General features: G+C 41.8%; 1 protein-coding gene across 1 annotated transcript; it reads left to right on the forward strand.

Annotated features, from left to right (window-relative positions):
• Positions 1 to 314: 314 nt before the first annotated feature.
• FCRL4 (Fc receptor like 4) lies at positions 315 to 24361 on the forward strand (the record flags this gene model as incomplete). Its single annotated transcript, XM_082660420.1, has 12 exons — positions 315 to 375; positions 2308 to 2331; positions 9374 to 9628; positions 10647 to 10901; positions 11336 to 11614; positions 12431 to 12718; positions 17806 to 17916; positions 19046 to 19073; positions 19820 to 19902; positions 20102 to 20170; positions 24191 to 24222; positions 24320 to 24361. The coding sequence occupies 12 exons, from the start codon at positions 315 to 317 to the stop codon at positions 24359 to 24361; spliced, it is 1527 nt and encodes a 508-aa protein (XP_082516546.1).
• Between the last annotated feature and the right edge of the window lie 34 nt (positions 24362 to 24395).

Genomic DNA, 24395 nt, shown 5'->3' on the forward strand with positions numbered 1-24395 from the left:
TGATGTCTGGTAGCAGAGAGAATAAGTTGCAGTTTCCTTGGAAGGCAGAGACTGGAGCTTTCTGAAAATAAGACAACTAAAGCCTTGAGGGGCTATTCATACCAATATATCAGAGCAGTACTTAAATATTTTTTTTATCATATATTGACTTCTGTCATTGAGATTTTCTTACACCTCGTAACGTAAGTGTTCGGTATTTTAAGAAAGATTCCCCTACTTCCCCCTTTCACTTCATTAACTCAACCAACTGTACTCAGAGGAACAACTTGCTGAACTCACTCTCCAGCGCTGGGAACTGGCCTGTCTCCTATGAGATGCTCCTCAGGACCCCAGAACAGACTTCCATGCTACTGTGGGCATCCTTGCTGGTCCTCGGTAAGTAGTGGGGGAAGCCTCTGTTTGCTGGGAAAACGGAGCCTCTCCACAGGCAAAAGACCTCTCCTCTGTGCTGCTGAAAAAATGGATTTTAATCTCATTTAGAACAGCACAAAATGAACAAAGGGGAAAGATATTGTTACAATGGAATGAGAGGGAAAAAATTATTTCTAGTAATGTGTTCCTTGTTTGCTTTTAACTGCCTATGAAAAATTCCTCTTACCCCCCCAAAAGTGGGCTTATTTTTCCATGCAGAAAACTACAATTAAATTTGGTTACCTTTCTAATTACAGATCATGAAAACCAAGAGTGAAAGATGAATTGAGTCCCTTGTGAAAGGACCATGTTCTGACCGTGAGCTGATGTAGAATGATTTTCTGCTGAGAATAGTTATTTCTTTCTTGTATTCTAAGATCAAACCTGCTCTGATGTTCGCAAAGAACATGAGAAGAGGAGAAATAAGACAATTTCCCTTTGATTTTTCTTCCCTGCTTGCCAATATTTGTCCAAATGAGACACTGATTTTCTAGTAGCTCAAGCTTAGGGAAATAAAGACCAGTCAGTCATTTGTACACTGAATTTTGTTAAATGTGTTTGCCTTGTTCTCAGCTATATCTCCAGACTCCAATTAAGAAAGGAAGAGTACGGGGCTCCCCTGCTGGCGCAGTGGTTGAGAGTCCGCCTGCCGATGCAGGGGACACGGGTTCGTGTCCCGGTCCGGGAAGATCCCACATGCCGCGGAGCGGCTGGGCCCGTGAGCCATGGCCACTGAGCTTGTGCGTCCAGAGCCTGTGCTCCGCAACGGGAGAGGCCACAACAGTGAGAGGCCCGCGTACCGCAAAAAAAAAAAAAACAAAGGAAGAGTTATTAGTGTGACTGGCACATTATGGGAATTCAGTAAATAGTGAATGAATGGCTATATGGGGCATAGCATGGTGCGGGGCAATGCAGAGTATGCAGGGACACGGAGGACATGGCCTCTGCCCTCAAAAACTGACATTCTGATAAAGAAATCAAAGGACAAATAAAAGAGCATTTGACTTGGCAATACAAGAAAATTATTACACAATGGATCATAGGACAATGATAATTAATTCTTGCTGATAATAATTAATTCTTGCTGAGCCCTATGTCAGACAGTCTTCTAAGAATATCCCATTGTATTAATGTATCCAATCCTCTAACAATCGATGAGCTGGAACTTCTATAAATCCTGTTTTACAGATAAGGAATCTAAGTCATAGAGACGGTCTCTTGCCTTAAGTTTCATGCAGTAGCAAAGTGGCAGAGTCAGGATTCAAACCCATAATCTGACACTGGAGCTGTGCTTTTAACCACTGCCCCATACTGTATGTCCAGTTATGAGTTTCAACTGAGCGGGAATGGGAGGGGTTCTGAATCAATAGAAAAGTGAGGGTGCTGCAGCCTGGAGGCATCTCAGAGGGCTTCATGGAGGAGGTGGGATTTTATCTGGGCTTTGATGTGTGAGGGTAACTTGCTTTTGCTTCATAATGAAGGAGGAGAATAACACTCCAGGCAAGAAGATAGTGAAGCCAAGCCTCAGCAGCAGCCACAGTCATGTCAAAAAAACCAATTACAGCAACCTTAATTGATGACTTACTAATTTAGCTCATTAAAATATGGCCATGAGGTCAGTTTGATGGCCCCCATCTTACAGAGGAGAAAACTGAGCCTTGGAGGTTTTGTGCAGTTTGCCCAGGGCCACACAGCTAAAATTCAAACCTGTTTCTGCCTGAGTCTGCAGCCTGAGCTTTTGGCCATGACGTTATCTTGTTTCTCCAGGGTGGGTGGAACTGGGCATGTTTCTCCTCCATTTGGCCGGAAGTCGAAAATGGGCGGGTGAACTCTCACGGTAAAATGGTTTGTGACTCGTTGCCTTGTGCTGATGCCTTGCTCTTGACTCTCTTGCAGCACCTCCAGTCAGTGGACCACTTGGTAAGTCCATCTTTTCTTTCCCTTTCTCTTTTATGTTTCTGGATATCTTTTATTTACTTTTATTTTTTTTATATGGGTGTTGTTTTCTTTTTTTTTAACCATCTTTATTGGGGTATAATTGCTTTACAATGGTGTGTTAGTTTCTGCTTTATAACAAAGTGAATCAGTTATACATATACATATGTTCCCATATCTCTTCCTTCTTGCATCTCCCTCCCTCCCACCCTCCCTATCCCACCCCTCCAGGCGGTCACAAAGCACGAGGTGATCTCCCTGTGCTATGCGGCTGCTTCCCACTAGCTATCTACCTTACGTTTGGCAGTGTATATATGTCCATGCCTCTCTCTCGCTTTGTCACAGCTCACCCTTCCCCCTCCCCATATCCTCAAGTCCATTCTCTAGTAGGTCTGTGTCTTTATTCCTGTCTTACCCCTAGGTTCTTCATGACATTTTTTTTTCTTAAATTCCATATATATGTGTTAGCATACGGTATTTGTCTTTCTCTTTCTGACTTACTTCACTCTGTATGACAGACTCTAGGTCCATCCACCTCATTACAAATAGCTCAATTTTGTTTCTTTTTATGGCTGAGTAATATTCCATTGTATATATGTGCCACATCTTCTTTATCCATTCATCCGATGATGGACACTTAGGTTGTTTCCATCTCCGGGCTATTGTAAATAGAGCTGCGATGAACATTTTGGTACATGACTCTTTTTGAATTATGGTTTTCTCAGGGTATATACCCAGTAGTGGGATTGCTAGGTCATATGGTAGTTCTATTTGTAGTTTTTTAAGGAACCTCCATACTGTTCTCCATAGTGGCTGAACCAATTCACATTCCCACCAGCAGTGCAAGAGTGTTCCCTTTTCTCCACACTCTCTCCAGCATTTATTGTTTCTAGATTTTTTGATGATGGCCATTCTGACCACTGTGAGGTGATACTTCATTGTAGTTTTGATTTGCATTTCTCTAATGATTAATGATGTTGAACATTCTTTCATGTGTTTGTTGGCAGTCTGTATATGTTCTTTGGAGAAATGTCTCTTTAGGTCTTCTGCCCATTTTTGGATTGGGTTGTTTGTTTTCTTGTTATTGAGCTGCATGAGCTGCTTGTAAATTTTGGAGATTAATCCTTTGTCAGTTGCTTCATTTGCAAATATTTTCTCCCATTCTGAGGGTTGTCTTTTGGTCTTGTTTATGGTTTCCTTTGCTGTGCAAAAGCTTTGAAGTTTCATTAGGTCCCGTTTGTTTATTTTTGTTTTTATTTCCATTTCTCTAGGAGGTGGGTCAAAAAGGATCTTGCTGTGATTTATGTCATAGAGTGTTCTGCCTATGTTTTCCTCTAAGAGTTTGATAGTTTCTGGCCTTACATTTAGGTCTTTAATCCATTTTGAGCTTATTTTTGTGTACGGTGTTAGGGAGTGATCTAATCTCATACTTTTACATGTACCTGTCCAGTTTTCCCAGCACCACTTACTGAAGAGGCTGTCCTTTCTCCGCTGTACATTCCTGCCTCCTTTATCAAAGATAAGGTGACCATATGTGCGTGGGTTTATCTCTGGGCTTTCTATCCTGTTCCATTGATCTATCTTTCTGGTTTTGTGCCAGTACCATACTGTCTTGATTACTGTAGCTTTGTAGTATAGTCTGAAGTCAGGAAGTCTGATTCCTCCAGCTCCGTTTTTCGTTCTCAAGATTGCTTTGGCTATTCGGGGTCTTTTGTGTTTCCATACAAATTGTGAAATTTTTTGTTCTAGTTCTGTGAAAAATGCCAGTGGTAGTTTGATAGGGATTGCATTGAATCTGGAGATTGCTTTGGGTAGTAGAGTCATTTTCACAATGTTGATTCTTCCAATCCAAGAACATGGTATGTCTCTCCATCTATTTGTATCATCTTTAATTTCTTTCATCAGTGTCTTATAATTTTCTGCATACAGGTCTTTTGTCTCCTTAAGTAGGTTTATTCCTAGATATTTTATTCTTTTTGTTGCAATGGTAAATGGGAGTGCTTTCTTGATTTCACTTTCAGATTTTTTCATCATTAATGTATAGGAATGCCAGAGATTTCTTTGTATTAATTTTGTATCCTGCAACTTTACCAAATTCATTGATTAGCTCTAGTAGTTTTCTGGTAGCATCTTTAGGATTCTCTATGTATAATATCATGTCATCTGCAAACAGTGACTGCTTTACTTCTTCGTTTCCGATTTGGATTCCTTTTATTTCCTTTTCTTCTCTGATTGCTGTGGCTAAAACTTCCAAAACTATGTTGAATAAGAGCGGTGAGAGTGGACATCCTTGTCTTGTTCCTGATCTTAGTGGAAGTGCTTTCAGTGTTTCACCATTGAGGATGATGTTGGCTGTGGGTTTGTCATATATGGCCTTTATTATGTTGAAGAAAGTTCCCTCTATGCCTACTTTCTGGAGGGTTTTTATCATAAATCGGTGTTGAATTTTGTCAAAAGCTTTCTCTGCATCTATTGAGATGATCATATGGTTTTTCTCCTTCAATTTGTTAATATGGTTTATCACATTGATAGATTTGCATATATTGAAGAATCCTTGCATTCCTGGAATAAACCCCACTTAATCATGGTGTATGATCCTTTTAATGTGCTGTTGGATTCTGTTTGCTAGTATTTTGTTGAGGATTTTTGCATCTATGTTCATCAGTGATATTGGCCTGTAGTTTTCTTTCTTTGTGACATCCTTGTCTGGTTGTTTCTGGATATCTTAATAACTATCCTGTATCTCAAATACTTGTAGAAAGAGGCCTTGTTGTGCCTGCATCATTTTCTTGAGGACTACGGGCAGGTGAAAACATGTCTTAGGACTCTGACCCTAAGAGTTTGGGAGTCACACTCTTGGTTGAAACCTGGCATCGTGCTGGATGATCTTGGAGACAGGGCTGGGATACATGTCACAGAATTCAAGGAAACGGGGTGTCCCCACCTGATGTGGGATTCTAGCCAACTTGACAGAATGCATAGAATCGTGAGAGGGGAAGGATAGAAATAAGCCATTACTTCATTGGGGGAGGCTGAGGTGCAACCAACTTGCCAGCTTCCCCATGTCCCCCCAAGCTTGACAGAGCCACGGGCAACCAACTCATCCCGAACTTCAGCATTCTGTGTAGACATTTCTCTATTAATAAGCTCAGATCATGATAACTTTGAGCCCCCATCCTACTGGTCAGCAGAAAGTTCAGCCTTCTGTTGGGAGCTGTCTCCACGAGTTTTGGCAATCCCTGCTGATTTGTCCAGCCCACCCCCGCCCCCCAACCAGGGAGCTTCTTATGGTCAGCCAGCTCCAGCCAGTGGGAGCCACTGCCCCTTGATGCACACCATCCCCTGCAGCTTCTGGGCCTGTGATTCTCCCCCTCAGTGCTGTGGCTACAACCCATTTCCCACAAATCTCTGCCTAACTGGGAGGAGATCTTAACTGGACTAGGTTTTGTTAAACATTCTAGGATGGAGAAATAAAATACAGAGAGTGTCAGCTAGTAGATGTGGCTAATCTCAGAACCCATTGACTCAGTCCCAACCTCTTAAAGATGCTGACAAGATGTGTCTCTCCCTGACCACTGGGCCATCTGTACATAGCAGGGGCAACTCACTTGGACCAGTGAGGAATAAAGCTGCACACACCAAAGAAGTTCTCCCTTCCCTCCAGTATAAGACCTACTGCCCAGTCTCCATTTCCCTAACCCCAGATGCTTCCCAGGAACATAGACAGTGCAGATTTCTATTCTCTTTAAGAGAAACACAACCCCATACTCACTGGGGCATAGTATATCTGTATAAAGCTCTAGAGAAAGAGAAAGGAAAAAAAGTCTGCAGAGACACATGAATGTTTCTATAATCGAACAGAACATTTAATTTCTTTATTTAAAACAAGCGTTCAGGTTATTCTACAGTTTTTGCCCCCAAACAGAGTATTTCCATTACATTTGGGTACAATTCTAAGGCGTATTTGGGGCAGTTCTTACAGAAAAAGGTAAGAATATTTAAAGTCTCAAGCTTTAAAAAAACAATTGCTTGTACGCCCTTGAATACAGACAGTCCTCCTTACCTGAGCATAAAAAGTACTAAGATAAAAACACACTTAATTGATTCCACTTATGATTTTATGGTAAATTGCATATCCCCAACAATGAGATTTTATTTTTGGAAAAAAGACAATACAAATGGAAATAATGTGTTTTATTTTCTACATCACAGAATTTAGATTACCAAGGCAATTTGTAGAACAAAGCATGAATCAAATATTGTTTTTTGTGTGGTTGTTTTTGTTTTGTTTTTTTTGTATGTGATAGCTGTAGGAAACTAAAACTGCAAAAGAGCTCCCCTGCTATGCTTCTCTCCTTTCATCATAAAGGAAAAATCTTCCCCCAGAATCCTCACCCCTTAGTTCACTCCTAGCTTTATTCCTCTGACATCTCCTTACTCAGAACTGTGTCACGTGGCTGGGCAAGTTAGTGCTTCTGTTTTTCAAACCCGCTGGTGGGCCACAGGCTCAACAGAAGGACATTGGGACTAACTTTCAGAAGCCAAACAAATATTTTCCCTATCATTGTTTGCTCCTCTTCAACTTTAACAAATCTTGCTTTACTACACTTGTCAGTGGCTTTGGGAGCCAACAGAGCCATGGTCCCACAACACTTTTACCACCTTCATGAATTACTGCATCTTTGGCAGAATCTGAAGTATCACTTTACAATAAATTTTCATTGTATACACAATGAAGGATTAGCCTATCAAAACATTGATCTCTGTGCAGGCTAGAAAATAGTAGTGTTAAAGGGGTAAGAATGTTTGAGTGGGTGTTTCCAATAGTGAATAATTTGGTCTGTGATTACTTTTATTATGTCAAGGAAGAAAACCTTTTTTTTTCTATCCTCTTAGGTTTTCCTAATGAGGGCCTGCAAATTAAACTGACAAAAGGCAGACTAGCAAGAGAAAAGACAAATTTTTTTATTCAAAACGTACGGGAATACACAGAAAAATATAAACTAAGGAGGCAGTTAGAATTTGGGACTTATATAACATCTGGATAGGGAAAGGGGCAGGTGAGAAGGCTACTTACTGGAAAACAAATGATTTTTAGGAAAGATAAATGGGCCCTTAAGAGAATAGATGGGAGCTATGCTAGTTTTGTGACAAGTTCTGCTTTAGGTGTGGTGCCAACTTCCAGTGTCTGGGGATAAGAGCTGATCATTTATTTGCTCCTGGGGAGGTGATTTATGACAACTGAACTCTTCACAGGCTTGGCTTTTAGGCAGATAAGAGAATTCAGAATAAAGAAAAATAAAATCTATTCTCAAATGCCTTCAGCTCAAAATAATTTTTATGCCACAGTGATAGACTCATCCTTCAGTTACTAACTCTCACACCTTGAAGCTACAAAACTTAGGAAATAAACTCAGATAAGAAAGAGCCACAGTAATGGCTGCAGGAAATAAAGTTAAAAACAAAATCTCCCAACCCAGAAATCCTCTCCACAAAGGTAATAAAGAAAGCAAACACTTTTAGCATTGAATAAGCATTAAACCATATGCTTCATAATAAGCATGCTCATCACAGACAATCCGCCAAGAGATTGCAAAGACAGAAAAGGATCTCTCACTCTTATATTGCCAAGGGAATTCAGCCCATTACACACATGTTTTCAAGATTAAACAGTAACTAGTTCTCAAGCAGGAGGACTTGACAGCACCTTTTGTCACACATAGTTTATCCTAAATTTATCATGGTTCTTGGCTTTTTTCAAGAGGAGGAATAAACATCTCATATCTTTAGTACTGGAGGTAGTCTTGCATACTGCAACAAGGTACCTACCAAAGGTAAATGCTTACCCTTCCACAGGAATGGGGAGACAGGGTCCAGGGGAGCTATCCCCCTAGATGTCTGCATTTCAAAAAAATGGCTCCTGGGGCTTCCCTGGTGGCGCAGTGGTTGAGAGTCCACCTGCCAATTCAGGGGACACGGGTTCGTGCCCTGGTCCGGGAAGATCCCACATGCCGCGGAGCGGTTAGGCCAGTGAGCCATGGCGGCTGAGCCTGCGCGTCCGGAGCCTGTGCTCCGCAACGGGAGAGGCCACAACAGTGAGAGGCCCGTGTATGGCAAAAAAAAAAAAAAAAGATGGCCCCTTCTTGAGAAAGATGTTCCTGAGTTATGAGACTGGCAAGAGGCTTTTTAGCCATTATAAAGATTCACATACATTTGAAAGAAATTCTGAAAGAAAAAAACAGAGGGAGAAGTTGTTTCCCTTATTTTCAACAGGGAGAATTAAACCTCTTATCTTTAATTTGTATTGATATTTACCCTTACATTCTCCAGTTTCTGTCCATTAATTATTCAAAGATGTTAAGGCCTGATTTTATGCAGGGCCCACATTTTATTTTCATGAAAGAGTATCTTTGGGGTGTGGGGAGTTAGAAGCACCTAGTTCCCAGCACTCATACTCTTTGTAGTTATTTCAATATAATTTTCACTTCAGACAACAGCCTGCTCACCCCTCCCCTACCTACTTCTTGTTGGAAAAACATACTATGGACCCTTTTCCATAACTGCGTAATTAACCCCAAATTCCTATACTCCCTCCCTCTACAATCCCTCACCCCACCATATGGCCACGCCACACAAATGCTCATCTTAGAGAGGTGTGTGTAACATGAAGAGCCCAGGTGGGAGGGAGTTCAGGAGGAATCTACTTGAGGACCTGGTCCTGTTGGAAAAGGTAAGGGGGTTTGCGAGCCTCCCATCACTGATCTTCTGTGGTGAGTAGGTCCTGCTGGGGTTGCCCTCTGAAAGGTTAGTCTGTTCCTGTAGACAGACTTCATTGTATACAGAGCAGTTGCTGCACTCCTGGGTAAGGTGAACACAGCTGGAAAACTTGAAACCTGGGGAAACAGCAGCCTCGCTGGGGGGCCTTTCAGAGACTCACCAAAGCTGGGTGCTTCAGTCCACTCCACACAAGCCACTGCAGTGGGGACTGCAGACACCTCCACCTCAGACTCATTTCTCTTCTCCCCAGCTACTGTACCCAAATCCATGATTTCCCTCCAGCCTCCGTGGACCACTGTCTTCCGTGGAGAGAGAGTGAATCTGACTTGCAATGGATTTCACTTCTATGCACCAGAGAAAATAAAATGGTACCGTTGGTACTCTGGAAGACAACGTCCAAGTGAAACCCAAGGAAACACCCTCGAGGTTCGTGATTCTGGACAGTACATTTGCCAGGCCCCAGGCTCACTCCCGAGTAACCCTGTGCGCTTGCTTTTTTCTACAGGTGAGAAAGAAGATGAATTAGTTAAAACATTGGAAGTGGTTTGCAGTACATCTTAGCTCCCTGGATTTTCCAAGAACTGAGGCCCTTCATTCTACTCTAACTTTGATCTTTCAGGTTCATGTCCTCCCTCACTGTCTATAAGTATTTTTCAAACTACTATTGACATTAGAGTTTAAATGTCTGATATTAATCAACAGACATTCTTACACACACAATTAAAGAAGGAAGTTTTAGTTTTAGGGGATTCAAAAGTGAAGCTGTCTTAGGTCCTGCCTTCAAGGGCTCTACAGCCTCCTTGGGGAGAACTTACGTATACATGAATGTACTAAGCACAAAATAGAAAGTGAAAAGTGCTATAAAATAAGAATTCAGAGGTGGGAAATCTCCAGCCTCAGGGCTTGTGTCTTCACCTGTCTTAGGATATGTCCCTTCTCTATTTCAGAAAATTTAGATCACTCCTCAGGCATTGGTCTATAGGAGCAGGCATTCACTGCATCGTCTCAGAGAGAAAGGATAGAACTAGCCTGTAATCAGAATCTGAAGAGCATGAGAGCTTCATGAGTGGACCGCATTCGCTGTCCCTTGACCCTGAATTTGTATCTGTGACCATAAGCCCTCTGCATAGCGCACTCCAAAGCACTGTAACAATTCCCAGTGTATTTCTCCAAGAACTACGTCTTTGACGACTCCTGTTCTGTTATTTGGTGAGCAAGTCGGTGTTGATCTTCTCCGTAATCAATGACGTCAGAGATTTGGTCACACCTCCTCTCAGCTTTTCCTCTGCACATTAGAATCCTTATATTTCTGAATCTGTCCCTGAATGGTTAAATAGACGTGTTTAAGATTTATTTAGGAATTGTATCTGAAGCAGGTCAACTGATTTGGAAGGAAATGAGTGAACTTGAGTCAGGAGACTAAATCCTGGGGGAGAAAAAAGGAAAAAAAAATCTCTGTAATTCAGGATGCGCAGAGGAAGGAGTGCCTCAATAACAACGTCTTATCTGTGTGTGGTTTCCAGCCTCCTTCATCCTCCAGGCCCCACATTCTGTGTTTGAAGGTGACGAGTTGATTCTGAGATGCCGGAAAAGGGGGAGAGAGAAACTGACTGCTGTGAGGTACTTTTGGAATAGAAAACTTATTTCTGATTCTAATAAAAGCTTGGATCTTCTGATATCACAAGCAAGTTTAAACAACAGTGGCTGTTACCAATGCACTGGATCCTTGGGAAACAATCGTGTATTAAGAACAAGTCTCACAAATATTCGAATTCAAGGTAAACACTTCATTTCATACAAATTTGCTTAGCAATGTCAGGGCAGGGTAAATTGGGCACATCCGCGGGGATCTATGTAAGTGGTGTTTTTTGGTTTTTGGTTTTTTTTGGCTGTGACGCTCAGCTTGTGGGATCTGCTTAGTTCCCTGACCAGGATTGAACCGGGGTCCTCGGCAGTGAAAGCACAGTGTCCTAACCACTGGACCTCCAGGGAATTCCCTATATAAGTTGATATCATAACAAACTCTGGAAATATTTGAGACCACGTCCTCTAAGAGGCAGAGAAAGCGGAACAATTTGACTTAAATAATCCTGGGAAAGAAAAATGTGGTAGAGGGGTCGATACGTTTGTCTTGCTGGGTGTCTGAAGTTTTCCAGAACCGCGAATCCAAGCCTGCCTCATACTGAGAACTTGATTCACCTCTTCTCTCTAGAGCTATTTCCACGTCCAAAGCTGAAAGTCACAGACTTCCAGCCTACAGAGGGGAATCCTGTAAACCTGAGCTGTAAAACACAGCTTCCTCTGGAGCGGTCGGACACTCGGCTTCGCTTTGTCTTCTTCAGAGACCATGGGGTCATCCTCTCAAACTGGAGTGCGTCCCCAGAACTCCAGGTCACAGCCGTCTGGAGAGAAGACTCAGGATCATACTGGTGTGGGGCCATGACCAGCGGCATCCACAAACGCAGCCTTCCACTTCAGATTGACGTGCAGAGTGAGTGCTGGAGAGCCGGGCTGTGGCGTCTCCCCTGACTGCTCCTTCTGGCCCAGTGAGGGTAGGGACTGCCCAGTACAGATGGAGTTTTTCATCCTGACAGAGGCACCAGGCTTAGACTGTGAAGTGAGGTAGATAATAAAAGAAATACAGGATTTCATTTCCACCTCTAGTTCTCTAAAAACTTAGTCTTTCTTTGAAATTCTAGCACCTTGAAATGACAGAGGTGATTCACGGAGGCAGATACAAGAGTTGGGCAAAACAAAATGAAAACAAGAAACAAAATTCTCTGCTACTGAATCGACAGATTCTAGGATGTCAGATCTTGGGGCAAACTATTTAGAAGACACATATCTACAGAGGTGGACCCTAACCAGTAACAACAAACAGTGTGATGTGTAAAGCAGAAGAGAAGGACATGCATACACACAAAGATAAATACAATAAATATCAGCTTGTCTTAGGTACCAAAGCAGGACTTCTGGAAACGGATGTGGTCTAGGTCAGTGTGATGATAGCCACTATTGCTATTACTTCTCCCAGGTCAAAATAATTCACACTGACAACTAGGACAGGACATAAAACCCAAATGATTTTTCAGGGAGACCCAATTTTTCTCTCCTGGAGTCTGTGCATCAGGATGGAAAGGTTACTACATTTAATGATACTCTAGGTCCCAAATCCACAGTCTATGAACTACAGTGCTAACACCTGCAGAAGAGTATATCTTAAAGTCCCATAAAAAGTGACCCTGTCCAACATCCCAACCCTGTCCTCCTCTCACCATGCCCTCACCTGTTGTCTGTGTTCATACAGGAATCCCTGTGTCTGGAGTGTTCCTGGAGACCCAGCCCCAGGGGGACCCGGTGGTTGAAGGGGAGATACTTGTCCTTGTCTGCTCTGTGGCTGAGGGCACGGGGAACACCACGTTCTCCTGGCACAGAGAGGACACAAGGGAGAGTCTGGGGCAGAAAAGTCAGCGCTCCCAGAGAGCAGAGCTGGAGATCCCTGTTACCAGGGAGAGCCACGCAGGGGGCTACTACTGCACAGCTGACAATGGCTACGGCCTCATCCAGAGCGAGGCGGTGAACGTCTCTGTGAGAAGTAAGTCTTAATCCCCATTGACCTTATTTATTCTCAGATTTCTCAAATTAGGGGTGGGCATAGCCAACACTATCTTTGTGACTCTAATTTTTCTATTTCCATTTTCCACTGCGATATTCACTTTTTTCCATTAAATATCAATAATTCAGGTTATAAGGAGGTACTACAGTGAGGGAATGCTGGCCAGGGGCCATTTCATCTCTTGGGGATGATTCTGTGTGCCTGTATGCTGATCCATTGTGTGTTGCTCTCAAACAGCAGTCTTATGTCATTAGCATCCTTCATCCTAAGCGTCAACTATACTCTCCTTTTGGTAATCCTCCACAGGGCCAAAGACATAAAACATCCCTTTACTCCATTACTGTAGGTCTAAGAGTGTGTCAATACCAACTTGTATGCAGGTCAGGAAACTTACAAGTACCAAGAGCGAATACAGAGCCCCATTATGTCCACAGAGGAGATAAGCCTTCCTTTGGGATAGCACAGTCGTAGCTTATATCTTTACCTTCCTCTGTCTCCAAGGAGTCATACTAGGTCAAGCCAGGTTCCCACTCAGCTCCCCTGGGACTAAAGAAATTGTTTCTATGGGGCTTCAATTCATCCTCTATCTCAGGTTCAGTTGCATCCCAGGCTATCCAATAAAGCTAGTTTTATGGAGGAACTACTGGAAAGCTAGATTTCCCTTAAAAGAGTTATCTCTACTCACTCTCTTTCTGTTTTCTCTCAAACCCATCACCTTGAGGCTTGCCTCACTCCAATGGTACTTCTATACCTATTCATCAGATACCCCTTTTAAGGTTTTTTTTTTTTTTCTTTTTACTGGATCCCCATCACATTTTTTAAAAATAAATTTATTTATTTTATTTTTGGCTGCGTTGGGTCTTTGTTGCTGCGTGTGGGCTTTCTCTAGTTGTGGTGAGCGGGGGCTACTCTTCGTTGCGGTATGTGGGCTCCTCATTGCAGTGGCTTCTCTTGTTGCAGAGCGCGGGATCTAGGTGTGAGGGCTTCAGTAGTTGTGGCACGTGGGCTCAGTAGTTGTGGCTCGCGGACTCTAGAGCGCAGGCTCAGTAGTTGTGGTGCACGGGCTTGATTGCTCTGTGGCACGTGGGATCTTCCCGGACCAGGGCTCGAACCCGTGTCCCCTGCATTGGCAGGCGGATTCTCTAGATCCTCCAACTCTAATACACCTGCAAGTCCAGATAGCTCTACCTTCAAAGTATCACCAAAATATGACTAATTCCCACCACTTCCACTGCTACCACCTGATCCAAGCCACCTGGATGATTGCAATAACACTCTAATTTTCTGCTTCACCTGTGGCTCCACACAACCTGTTCTCAACACAGTAGCAGAAGGAACTCTCTAAATCATAAATCAGATCATGTTACTCTTCTGCTCAATATCCTCCTATGGCTTCCCATCTCCTTCAGAGGGAGAGCCAATGTCCTCTCAATGTCCCACCAGATCCTGATGATCTGGCTATCCTGCTGCTCTGACCTGATGGCCCACCACTGTCTCCTCACCTTCTCCACTCTAGCCACCACGGCCCCCTGTCTCTTCTTCAAAACTTCCAGTCACACTCCAACCTCAGGGCCTTTGCACTGCTCTTTCCCACTATCTTCATGCTCATCCCCTCACTTCCTCCAGGACCTTACTCACCTTCCCAATGAGACCTTCCCAGCCACCCTATGTAACATAGCAGCTCTTCACCAAGACCCTCCCTCTCCAAGTCTTGCTTGATTCTTCCTCACAGCATGTGTCACCAACTGCCATGCCATGCAGTCATTTTCTGTCTCTTTCCATGCCTCCCATAGTAGCCTCATAAAGGTAAATCTCTATTTTGACCATATTTTATCCCAAGTGCCTATTCCACTGCTTAGCTCATATTAGGCATTCAATAAATATTTGCTGAATGAATAAGTTTTACACATATCATTTTTGCTTATCGTAGTCATAATCCTAGAAAATAAAGATATTATCATCTCCATTCTACAGAAAAGGAGTGTGAAACTCAGAAAGGTTTGGTAATTTGCCTATGGTCACAAAGCTTATACCTGGCAGCCCAGATTTGAACCTTGACACAATCTTTTAGCTCAAAGAGACAGAGATCTTTCCCTCTGTCTGACTTGTCATACGTAGCATAATGCCCTCAAGCTTCATTCATGTCGTTGCAAACGGCAGAATTTTCCTTCTTATGGCTGTATAATATTCCATCATATTCACATTCCATCATGATGGAATATTATATATATATATACCAGATTTTCTTTGTCCATTCATACATCAATGGACACGTAGGTTGCTCATGTCTTGGTTATTGTAAATAATGCTGCAATAAACATGGGGATGCAGATGTCTCTTCAAGACAGTAATTCCATTTCCTTTGGCTATATATGTAGAAGTGGGATTGCTAGATCATATAGTAGTTCTATTTTTTAAAAGTTTTTGAGGATCCTACATACTGTTTTCCATTGTGGTTGCACAGGTTTACATTCTCACCAACAGTGTACAAGGTTTTCTTCTCTCCACATCCTTACCAACACTTGTTATTTCTAGTCTTCTTTTTTTTTTAAGTTATAGGGAATAAAGTTTATTTTGGCAGAGAGTGTTAAACAAAATTAAAGTTGCATATATTAGTAACATAACTCAACGTCCTTAATTTAGTGTAAGTGTGACACATTTTCTTGCTTTCCTATGTTCTGCTAAATCACCATAACGTAGACTGCTTTATTAAACTGAAATGCTGAAATTTAATTTTACTGTTTGTTTGTTTGTTTGTTTTGCCGAACGCGGGCCTCTCACTGTAGTGGCTTCTCCCGTTGCGGAGCAAAGGTTCCGGACGCGCAGGCTCACGGACCCAGCCGCTCTGCGGCATGTGGGATCTTCCCGGACCAGGGCACGGACCCGCGTCCCCTGCATCGTCAGGCGGACTCTCAACCACTGCGGCACCAGGGAAACCCAATTTTACTGTTTTTGCTTATGCTCTGATTCTAAACAAACTTTATAAAAAAGCCATTGTAGCAGGTGTGAGGTGCTACCTCACTGTGGTTTTGATTTGCATTTCCCCAATTAGTGATGTTGAACACCTTTTCATGAACTTGTTAACTTTTGCATGTCTTCTTTGTAAAAATGTCTATTCAAATCCTTTGTCCATTTTTAAATTGGATTATTTGAGGGTTTTTTTGCTATGGAGTTGTATGACTTCCTTATATTATTATATATTAACCTCTTAACAGATACATGATTTCCATGTATTTTCTCCCATTCTATAGATTGCTTTTTTCATTTTGCTGATTATTTCTTTTGCTGTGCAGAAGCTTTTTAATTTGTTGTAGTACTATTTGTGTATTTTCACTTTTGTCGCTTGTGCTTACGGTATCATATCCAAAAAGTCATTACCAAGGCTAATGTCAAGGAGCTTTTTCTCTATGTTTTCTTCTAGGAGTTTTATGGTTTCAGATCTTACATTTAAGTCTTTAATACATTTCAAGTTAATTTTTGTGAGTGGTATAAGATGGAGGTCCAGTTTCATTCTTTTGCATGTGAATATCAAGTTTCCCCAGCACCATTTATTAAGAGATTATCTTCTCCACTGAGTATTCTTGGCTCTCTTATCCAATATTAGTTGACAGTATATGCATGGGTTTATGTCTGGCCTCTTGATTCTGTTCCACTGATTTATGTATCTGTTTTTATGCTAACACCAATTTGTTTTGGTTACTCTAGTTTTGTTATATAGTTTGAAATCAGGAAGTGTGAAGCCTCCAACTTTGTTCTTTTGTTGCAGGATTACTTTGGCTATTTGGTGTCTTTTGTGGTTCCATACAATATATATTTTTTAATTTCTGTAAAAAATGCCATTGGAATCTTGACAGGGATTGCAGTGAATTTGTAGATGACTTATATAGTATGGACATTTTAACAATATTAATTCTTCCAATTCACAAACATGGGATATCTTTCCATATTTGTGTCTTCTTCAATTTTTTTCAACAATATCTTATAGTTTTCAATATACAGGTCTTTCACCTCCTTGGTTAAATTTACTAGTAAGTATTGTATTATTTTTGATGTTATTGAAAATGGGATTGTTTTCTTTATTTCTTCTTTGGGTAATTCATTGTTACATGGATAGAAACACAGCTGATTTTTGTATGTTGATTTGGTATCCTGCAACTGTAGTGAATTTGTTTATTAGCTCTAACAGATTTTTTGTGGAGTCTTTAGGATTTTCTTTATATAAGATCATGTCACCTGCAAACGGAGACAATTTTTCTTCTTCCTTTCCAATTTGGAGGTCTTCTATTATTTTTTTCTTGCCTGATTCCTCTGGTTAGGACTTCTAGAACTATGTTGAATAGGAGTGGTGAGAGAGGACACCCTTGCCTTGGAGAATGGATCCAATGGAATAATCAGAATTCCCCAACAATTTAGTTTATTCCTTCCATCAGTTTCTTTCCCACCTCCCCTTCAAAGACTCAGACTTCTATGAGGAAGGAAACTGGTGGCATTTCATTGTGGTGTCCCAATATATTTTTTTAATGGAGAGCAATCTCAGAGTTACTGCTGGTTCAGCTCGTGTCCTAATCAGTGGTGATATTTGCTTTCTTTCTCAGGCAGGCTGCTGTTCCAAAGTTAGGTGCTGCCAAGCCGCTGTCGCATAACATCTTTCCAAATGTCTAGGGGAAATTTCCAAAAGGCCAAAGTACAGAATAGATAGAGAGATAGAGAGGCAGATGTAGATTTTCCCCCAAATATTAATTTCTGAAATGATGTCTGCGGGTCAGTGGAGGGAGCTGTCTACCTTTCTCCCCTTTGTCACAATCCACCCAGGCTCTTGTCTTCTACCCCTTCACAGTGAGTCACTTCCTGTCACATGCAGGCTCAGGGCTGTGCTGCCCACAAGTAGAAACCTGCTTCCTGTGCCACACCAGTCCTAGCCTAGTCCTCAAAGGCCCCCATGAGTCCTCATCTTTTAGATTCTTCCCTCTACCAGGCTCAAGGCCCCAGCCAAGCTGAGGAAAGCTTCCAGGGCTCCAGGCCCTAGACCCCTCCCCTGGAGGCTCATACAGGCTTTTCCTCTCCAGGCACCCCAGGGAAAAGAAGAGGCCTTGTTGCTGCAGGAACCACTGGGGGGATATTCAGCGTTCTCCTGGCTGTGGCCCTGCTGTTTTACTGCTGGCACCAGAGGAGACTAGGTTTGTGTTCTCTCTTACCTTTTGCTAGAGCCCATGCCCTGTCCCTGCCTCAGACACCCCAGCTCATCCCAACCTCAGTAACAGCCACGCCACCGTTCTCTACCTCACCACCCCAGCGCTCACAGACACACTCATACTCTTCCTTGAAATGGCAGTTTCCTTAATAGGTATCTAGTCTAATCTACAAAGCCTCAAGTGGAAAGGGAGGGAGGAAATAAACATTTTAATGTGAAGTTTCAAAAACTTTAAATGGTTTCCTTGGGTAGTTTCTTTGGTCCAAACAGACTGGTCAGCTAGATGCTTCAGCCCACCCTACATCCCCTAGAAGTGGACAATCAAAATAAATTGGAAGCCCCTATGAGAATGGGAGCTGGCTAATCTTTATCCTTCTTCTTCCTCAGAGACTTCCCACAGTCAAAGCCTGAAACGAGCACCTTGTGCTCCAATGGCTCTGCTCTCCACAGGTCAGGCCGCTGCCTCCCCCTCTACATGGTGGAGAGAGTTTCTCCCTGGTACTGTCATGTGCTTCCAAAGGCTTCTTGCTTTAACCCAGGTCAGGGTAGTTTCAGATGCCAGGAAACCTGGTGTAGAAGACAGGCACAGAAACTTTTTCAGCTCTAGTATAATTACCCATCCTTCCTCCCTGTCTTTTAATTTAATTCAATTCAACTCAACTCACCAGATCCTTCTGAGCACCCACTATGTGCCCTGCACTGGGCTGAATGTAGGGAGCCTTGGACCTTTGACCATGAGTCTCCTTACCGAGCTTGAGACTGAGGTTCCTCTGGGCATAACCACAGATGTTCCTGGAAAGCCATATACAGCCCCTCACTACTCTGCAAGAAAGACAAATTTGGCTATATTTAGTATTTCCTGAGGTAGATCAACACAGCCTTGAACCTTAATAAGTCTCAAATAATTGTATATTCAACATAGAAATGTATAGCCCTGTCCCCAGCAAGTTATATGCTTTGTTCAGTTCTTTTTCACATGGTTTTCATGAGAATATGGGACTGGGCCCATGTTTGAAATAACTTTCTGATGACCTCTCTTAGGCAGTGCATGTGTGTGAAATATTTGAGAATGAGCTCCCTCTGCTGACACAATCTGCCTTCGTTTTATTTTGCAGGAGATGGTTCTCTGGGAGACACAACCAGGTGAGGCCTCAGCCTTCTGTTTTCCCAAGAATAAAATGTGCAGAACTGTGGGGCTGCAAGTTTAGGCTAAGTGATTTCTCTGTGTCCCTGTGTCTAGATACTCCCGTTTTCACATTCCTTAAAATGGCCACAATCACAGCTTCCTAGAATCCTTCTAATAGTTTGTATAATGGATTTTGCATGTATTTAGATCAGTTTCTTATTTGAAATTTATCTGAATAGATGATACCAAAGGTTATAGATTTTCTAGGTTGCCGCAGAATATTTCTGGTGCAAATAGTCCTATAGTTAGGCAACGTGTTACTATAACTACGTATAAAATGACTGTTAATTCTAGACTTTCTAGAGGAACCTCAGCTTCTAGGAATCTTCTTTTTGCCCCACATGTGCTCATATACTCATCAAATTTTGTGTTTTTAAATTTGGTTTGGAAAATATGGTCTTCTTCTGTCTGTGTCAGTGCCTCAGTCTTATAGTCAGGGACTTGGAGCATGGATTATGTCTAATTTCTTCTTGAATTGTCCAGATAGAATGCTTTGAGGACACTTCCTCCAGGTGATGAGGCTGGGTTTTTTTAATCAACTGAGAGTGACCATTCTATCTATGAGGTCATCATTCCTATGATGTTAGAGACTCTTCTGGCCTTGTTCTGCTGACTTCTCCCCATTCCTTTTTGTCTCTGTCTATCCCACTCTTGTGCATATTATAATGTTCCAAGGATGATCATGTGTTTCTGTGCCTCGCAGGAGACCCCTGACCCTAGGCCCAGGAGTGTCCTTCCATCCCATGTGCCCTGCCCCAGTGGAGCTGCAGCAGTTGCATGGCAATGGTAAAGATTTCCTGGTAGGAAACTGCTCCCAGCCTGAGCCAGGGAGAGATACTTTGTTCTGAGGCCTGGCAAAGGCCCCTGGTCTCCCTAAGTATCCCAAACCCAGACATTCACAATAAATAATTGCTTAGGAAGAAGCATCTGCAGCATACCCCACTGACTGGGACAGCTTAGAAAGTGTTGCTTTTTTTGTTCTCAGTGCGCCCCAAAGAAAGAGACCTGGTATATTCTCAGATCCAGATTATTCAGCCTGGGGAAGAAGGAGAAGGTAAGTCACTGGGGAGAGATTCTTGCTGCAAACTATATTCATTCATTTGACACATATTTACTGAGCACCTCCTATGTGATGGGCACTGCTTTAAGTAAAGGGAGTAAATCAGTGAACAAGGCAGATAAAAATCCCTACAGTGTGATGCTTAGATTCTGAAGAGAGAAGGCAAACACAGAAAACTACATAACGTATCTTTGCTGATGATCAGAAGAAAAATTAAACATCCTTCTAACAGATATTATAATCATGAAGGTGTATGTACAAAGATTTCCCTTAAGTAATGAATGAATGATGGCAACGCACCTATTATGTGATAAGGATATATATGCATTATAATATATAAAAATATACATATGTATGTATATGTTTAGTTAATCCATATAACAACCCTGTGTAACCAGTATACTGAACAAGCAAGACTCATGACTTAATTACAAAAATCTTCCGTCTCCCACTGTCTGTTTAAACTTTCTTCTGTGAGAGATCTTCTCGGGCACTCAGGATGAAAATTCTGGCAGCCAAAGTCTTTACAAAACATTATCTTAGACAATAGACAGTAGGTGGACACTTTATGTCATAGTCTCTATTAAGTAACTAGAACACCTAGTTTGAAGATGTTAAGCAAAACTTTCCCCTCTCCTAGTTCAGGGAAATTTCAGAATGGAAGCTGGCAATGGTAGGGATGAGGGGGAGGACGAGGCAGAGTTGGCCTCTCTGTTTCTTTGGTTGGCTTCCCCTAATTAGCCTGGAGAAAGGAGTGGGAAAGGAGTTACTCCAGCTGGTATTTTGGAAGCTGGCTTCTGCCTCTCTGGGATGGCAGATGGTTAAGCAGGCACTCCCCTGTATAAGGTACATGTGTGGTCTCTTGAGGTTTCCTGCTGGACCCCTCCTTCCTAAAATTCCTTTGGCACAGCTGGTGCATTTCTAATTCCAGGAGTTGTTTGTGACTCCTTCATTGGCCTCACCTCCAGTCAATCACATCCAGCTTCCTGCTGCTGGATTCCCTTGGTACCTGGAGGCCCTATTGAACAGGACCCAAGGTGACCATACTCCTGCTTGTTCTGTCTCCCACGTGGACCACATCTGTCCTTGGGGACACCTGGGAATTTCAGGTCCTTGCTGACCCACAGCTTTCTTCCAATCCCACCACCAGTCATGAGTCAGAACTCTCAATGCTCTAGATAAGGGTGTTGAAATATTTTTTATTGTTATCTGCAGTAAGAAGTACAAATTGTACTGTTAAGCAGTGTGAATGTGCACACACTCACACACACATAACTGAACTAAAGTTTTAGGAGACAGTACTTAGTGTGATGCACTCTGTCTTCTAATCTACTCATTGATTGTTTTAATCAGCTTTATTGAGATATAATCGACATACAATATAATTCTCTACGTTTAAACGCACAGTTCAAATTATTTTAATAAATGCATCCATTCACAGAACCACCACCACAATCACGATGTCGAACATTTCCAACAGCCCAGAAAATCCTTTCAGGCTCCTTTGCAGTTAATCTCCCCCCAGCTCTACCCCTGGCACCCACGGATCTGCCTTCTGTCCTATAGTTTTGCTTTTCTATAATTTCATATAAATGGAATCTTATGTAATGGAATCTTTAGGTCTGGATTCTTTCACTTAACATAATGTTTTGCAATTCATCCATATTCTAGCATATTATAAGTAGTTCACTATTTTTTTTGTCATGTAAAAAGCTATGCACATTTAATGTATACAACTCATGAGTTTGGAGATAAATTAACACCAAGGAAACCATCACCACCATTAAGGCCATAGATATATACATCATCTTCCAAAGTTTCCTTCCACACACTTGATGATGATGATGATGATGATGATGATGATGATGATGATGATGATGATGATGTGTGGTAAGAACACTTAACATAAGATTTACCTTAGCGAGCTTTAAGTATACAATAGAATATAGTTAGCTGTAGGCACTATGCTGTATAGTAGATCTCCAGAATTTATTCATCCTTCATAACTCAAACTTTGTACCTTTTGAGCAATACCTCTAGTCTCCTTTCCCCCAGCCCCTTGGAACCACCATTCTACTCGCTGCTTCTATGAGTTTGAGAACATACAGTATTTGTCTTTCTGTATTTGGCTTATTTTTCTTAGAATAATGTCCTCCAGGTCCATCTGTGTTCTCACAAAAGACAGGATTTCCTTCTTTTTTAAGGTGGAACAATATCCCATTGTGTGTGTGTGTCTGTGTGTGTCTGTGTGTGTGTCATACTTCCTTTATGCATTCATCCATCAATAAACATTTAAGTTGTTTCCATATCTTGGTTATTATGAATAGTGCTGTGATCTCTTCAAGATCCTGATTTCAATTCCCTTGGATATGTACTCAGAAGTGGGATTGCTGGATCACATGAGAGTTTTATTTTTAAATTTTTAAGAAACCTCCATACAGTTTTCCATAGTAGCAGTACCAATCTGCACTCCCACCAACAGTGTACCAGAATTTCTTTTTCTCCACATCCTTGCCAACACTTGTTATCTTTTGTCTTTTTGATGATAGCCATCCTAATAGGTGTGAGGTGATATCTCACTGTGGTTTTCATTTGTGTGATTACTGATGTTGAGAACCTCTTCAATAACTGTTGGCCATTTGTATGTCTTCTTTAGAGAAACATCTATTCAGAACTTTTGCCCATTATAAAATTGGGTTATTGTTATTATTTTAGCTATTGAGTCCTACGAATTCCTTATATATTTTGCATATGAATCCCTTATCTGATATATGGTTTGCAAGTATTTTCTTCCATTTTGTAAGCTGCCTTTTCTACCTGTAGCACCTCTCCAGTATTTTTGTGCCTAGTAGAAATTTCAGTTGTAACGTGATCCTGAACACGGTTTACAAATGAGGTTAAGGACTTTTACAAGGTCACAAGCCAGTAAAAGACTAAGTCTTCTGTTTTGCTATAATATTTGCTGCATATAGTGCCTATTGCTATATTTGACTAACATGCATCATCTGAACACCTGCTTTATCTGTTACTTTGATTTCTTAGCCACCCCCACTAATCAGGACCTTTTGAATGATAGAACTGCCACCAATTTGATTGGGTTAATTAGGTACATCTTATAGAGTCACCTTGATCAGTTGCTGCTCTTCACACTCTCTCCTTGACATATTTGTCAAAACACCACTGAAGCTGAGCACTCTGTTGGTGGACGAGTTATATTTTAGGCACTTTATGTGTTGATGATCTGTAGCAAGATTTCTTTACCAGTGCCTCAGTGTTTGCATGAAGCCCCTGAAATTTTATGCAAATTTCCATGCATATGTCTATTGTTCTGGGGAGGGAGTACATAGCTTCTATCAGGTTATTAAAAAGATCTGTAAATCCAGAGGGTCTATGGTAAAAATATAATGAAAACGAAAGAGTTCCAGGATGTATCTTTTTTCCCAAGCTCTATCTCTCCATAAAATTACTATATATAGCTCTCATGATTCTACCTTCTCTGAGATTCTTAATTTCTAATATGCAGGATATGACAAATCATACCTGCTAAACTCTTCTCTCACTATGGCTCCATCTCTAAGAAACTTTGGCAATAAAATCAATAACCAGAACATGCTAATGCAAGAGAATTTTTCTCACAGAGCAGACATTTGAAGAAGTCTAGTGGGAACTTGCAGAACAAGCAGGGGTTGGACTTCAAGGTTGGTAAGATGGAAGTTAAGAGAGGCAAGAATTGTAACTAAGAGAGAAATTATCTCTAAACATCTGGTAAATGAAGGGAGTGAGATTTCTTTCTGTGGTATTAAGGGAGCCTGAAAAGGACATGCAGAAGGCTGGGTTAAGAAATGGTAAAACAAAGTCACATGTGTTGTAGGACATGTTGGGGATCAGGGAGGAGAAAACATGACAATCAATGCAAAAGGCCTAGTGACTCCCAGATTCTGGGAAATAAGCTATAAGACTGAGTTCTGAGTGGAACCAATACTCATAGTTCAGTGGTTTCCTTTTCTTCCACAGGAAATACCTTCAGAACATCTCTAGAGGACCAGGTGAGTTTCATTTCCTGACAGTTTTCTCTCCCACTACTGCTTATAGCCCCATACTCCTTCTCCTTCCAGTTCTTCTTCTATCTTTTTTCCACCCCAGCATGCCTCAATTGTCTACTCTGAGGTGAAGACACAGCTCTGAGATGATTCGGCTGGAAAGGTCGGCTCTAAAGATG

This window comes from Grampus griseus (assembly GCF_964374135.1).
Source record: "Grampus griseus genome assembly, chromosome: 1".
NCBI lineage: Eukaryota > Metazoa > Chordata > Mammalia > Artiodactyla > Delphinidae > Grampus > Grampus griseus.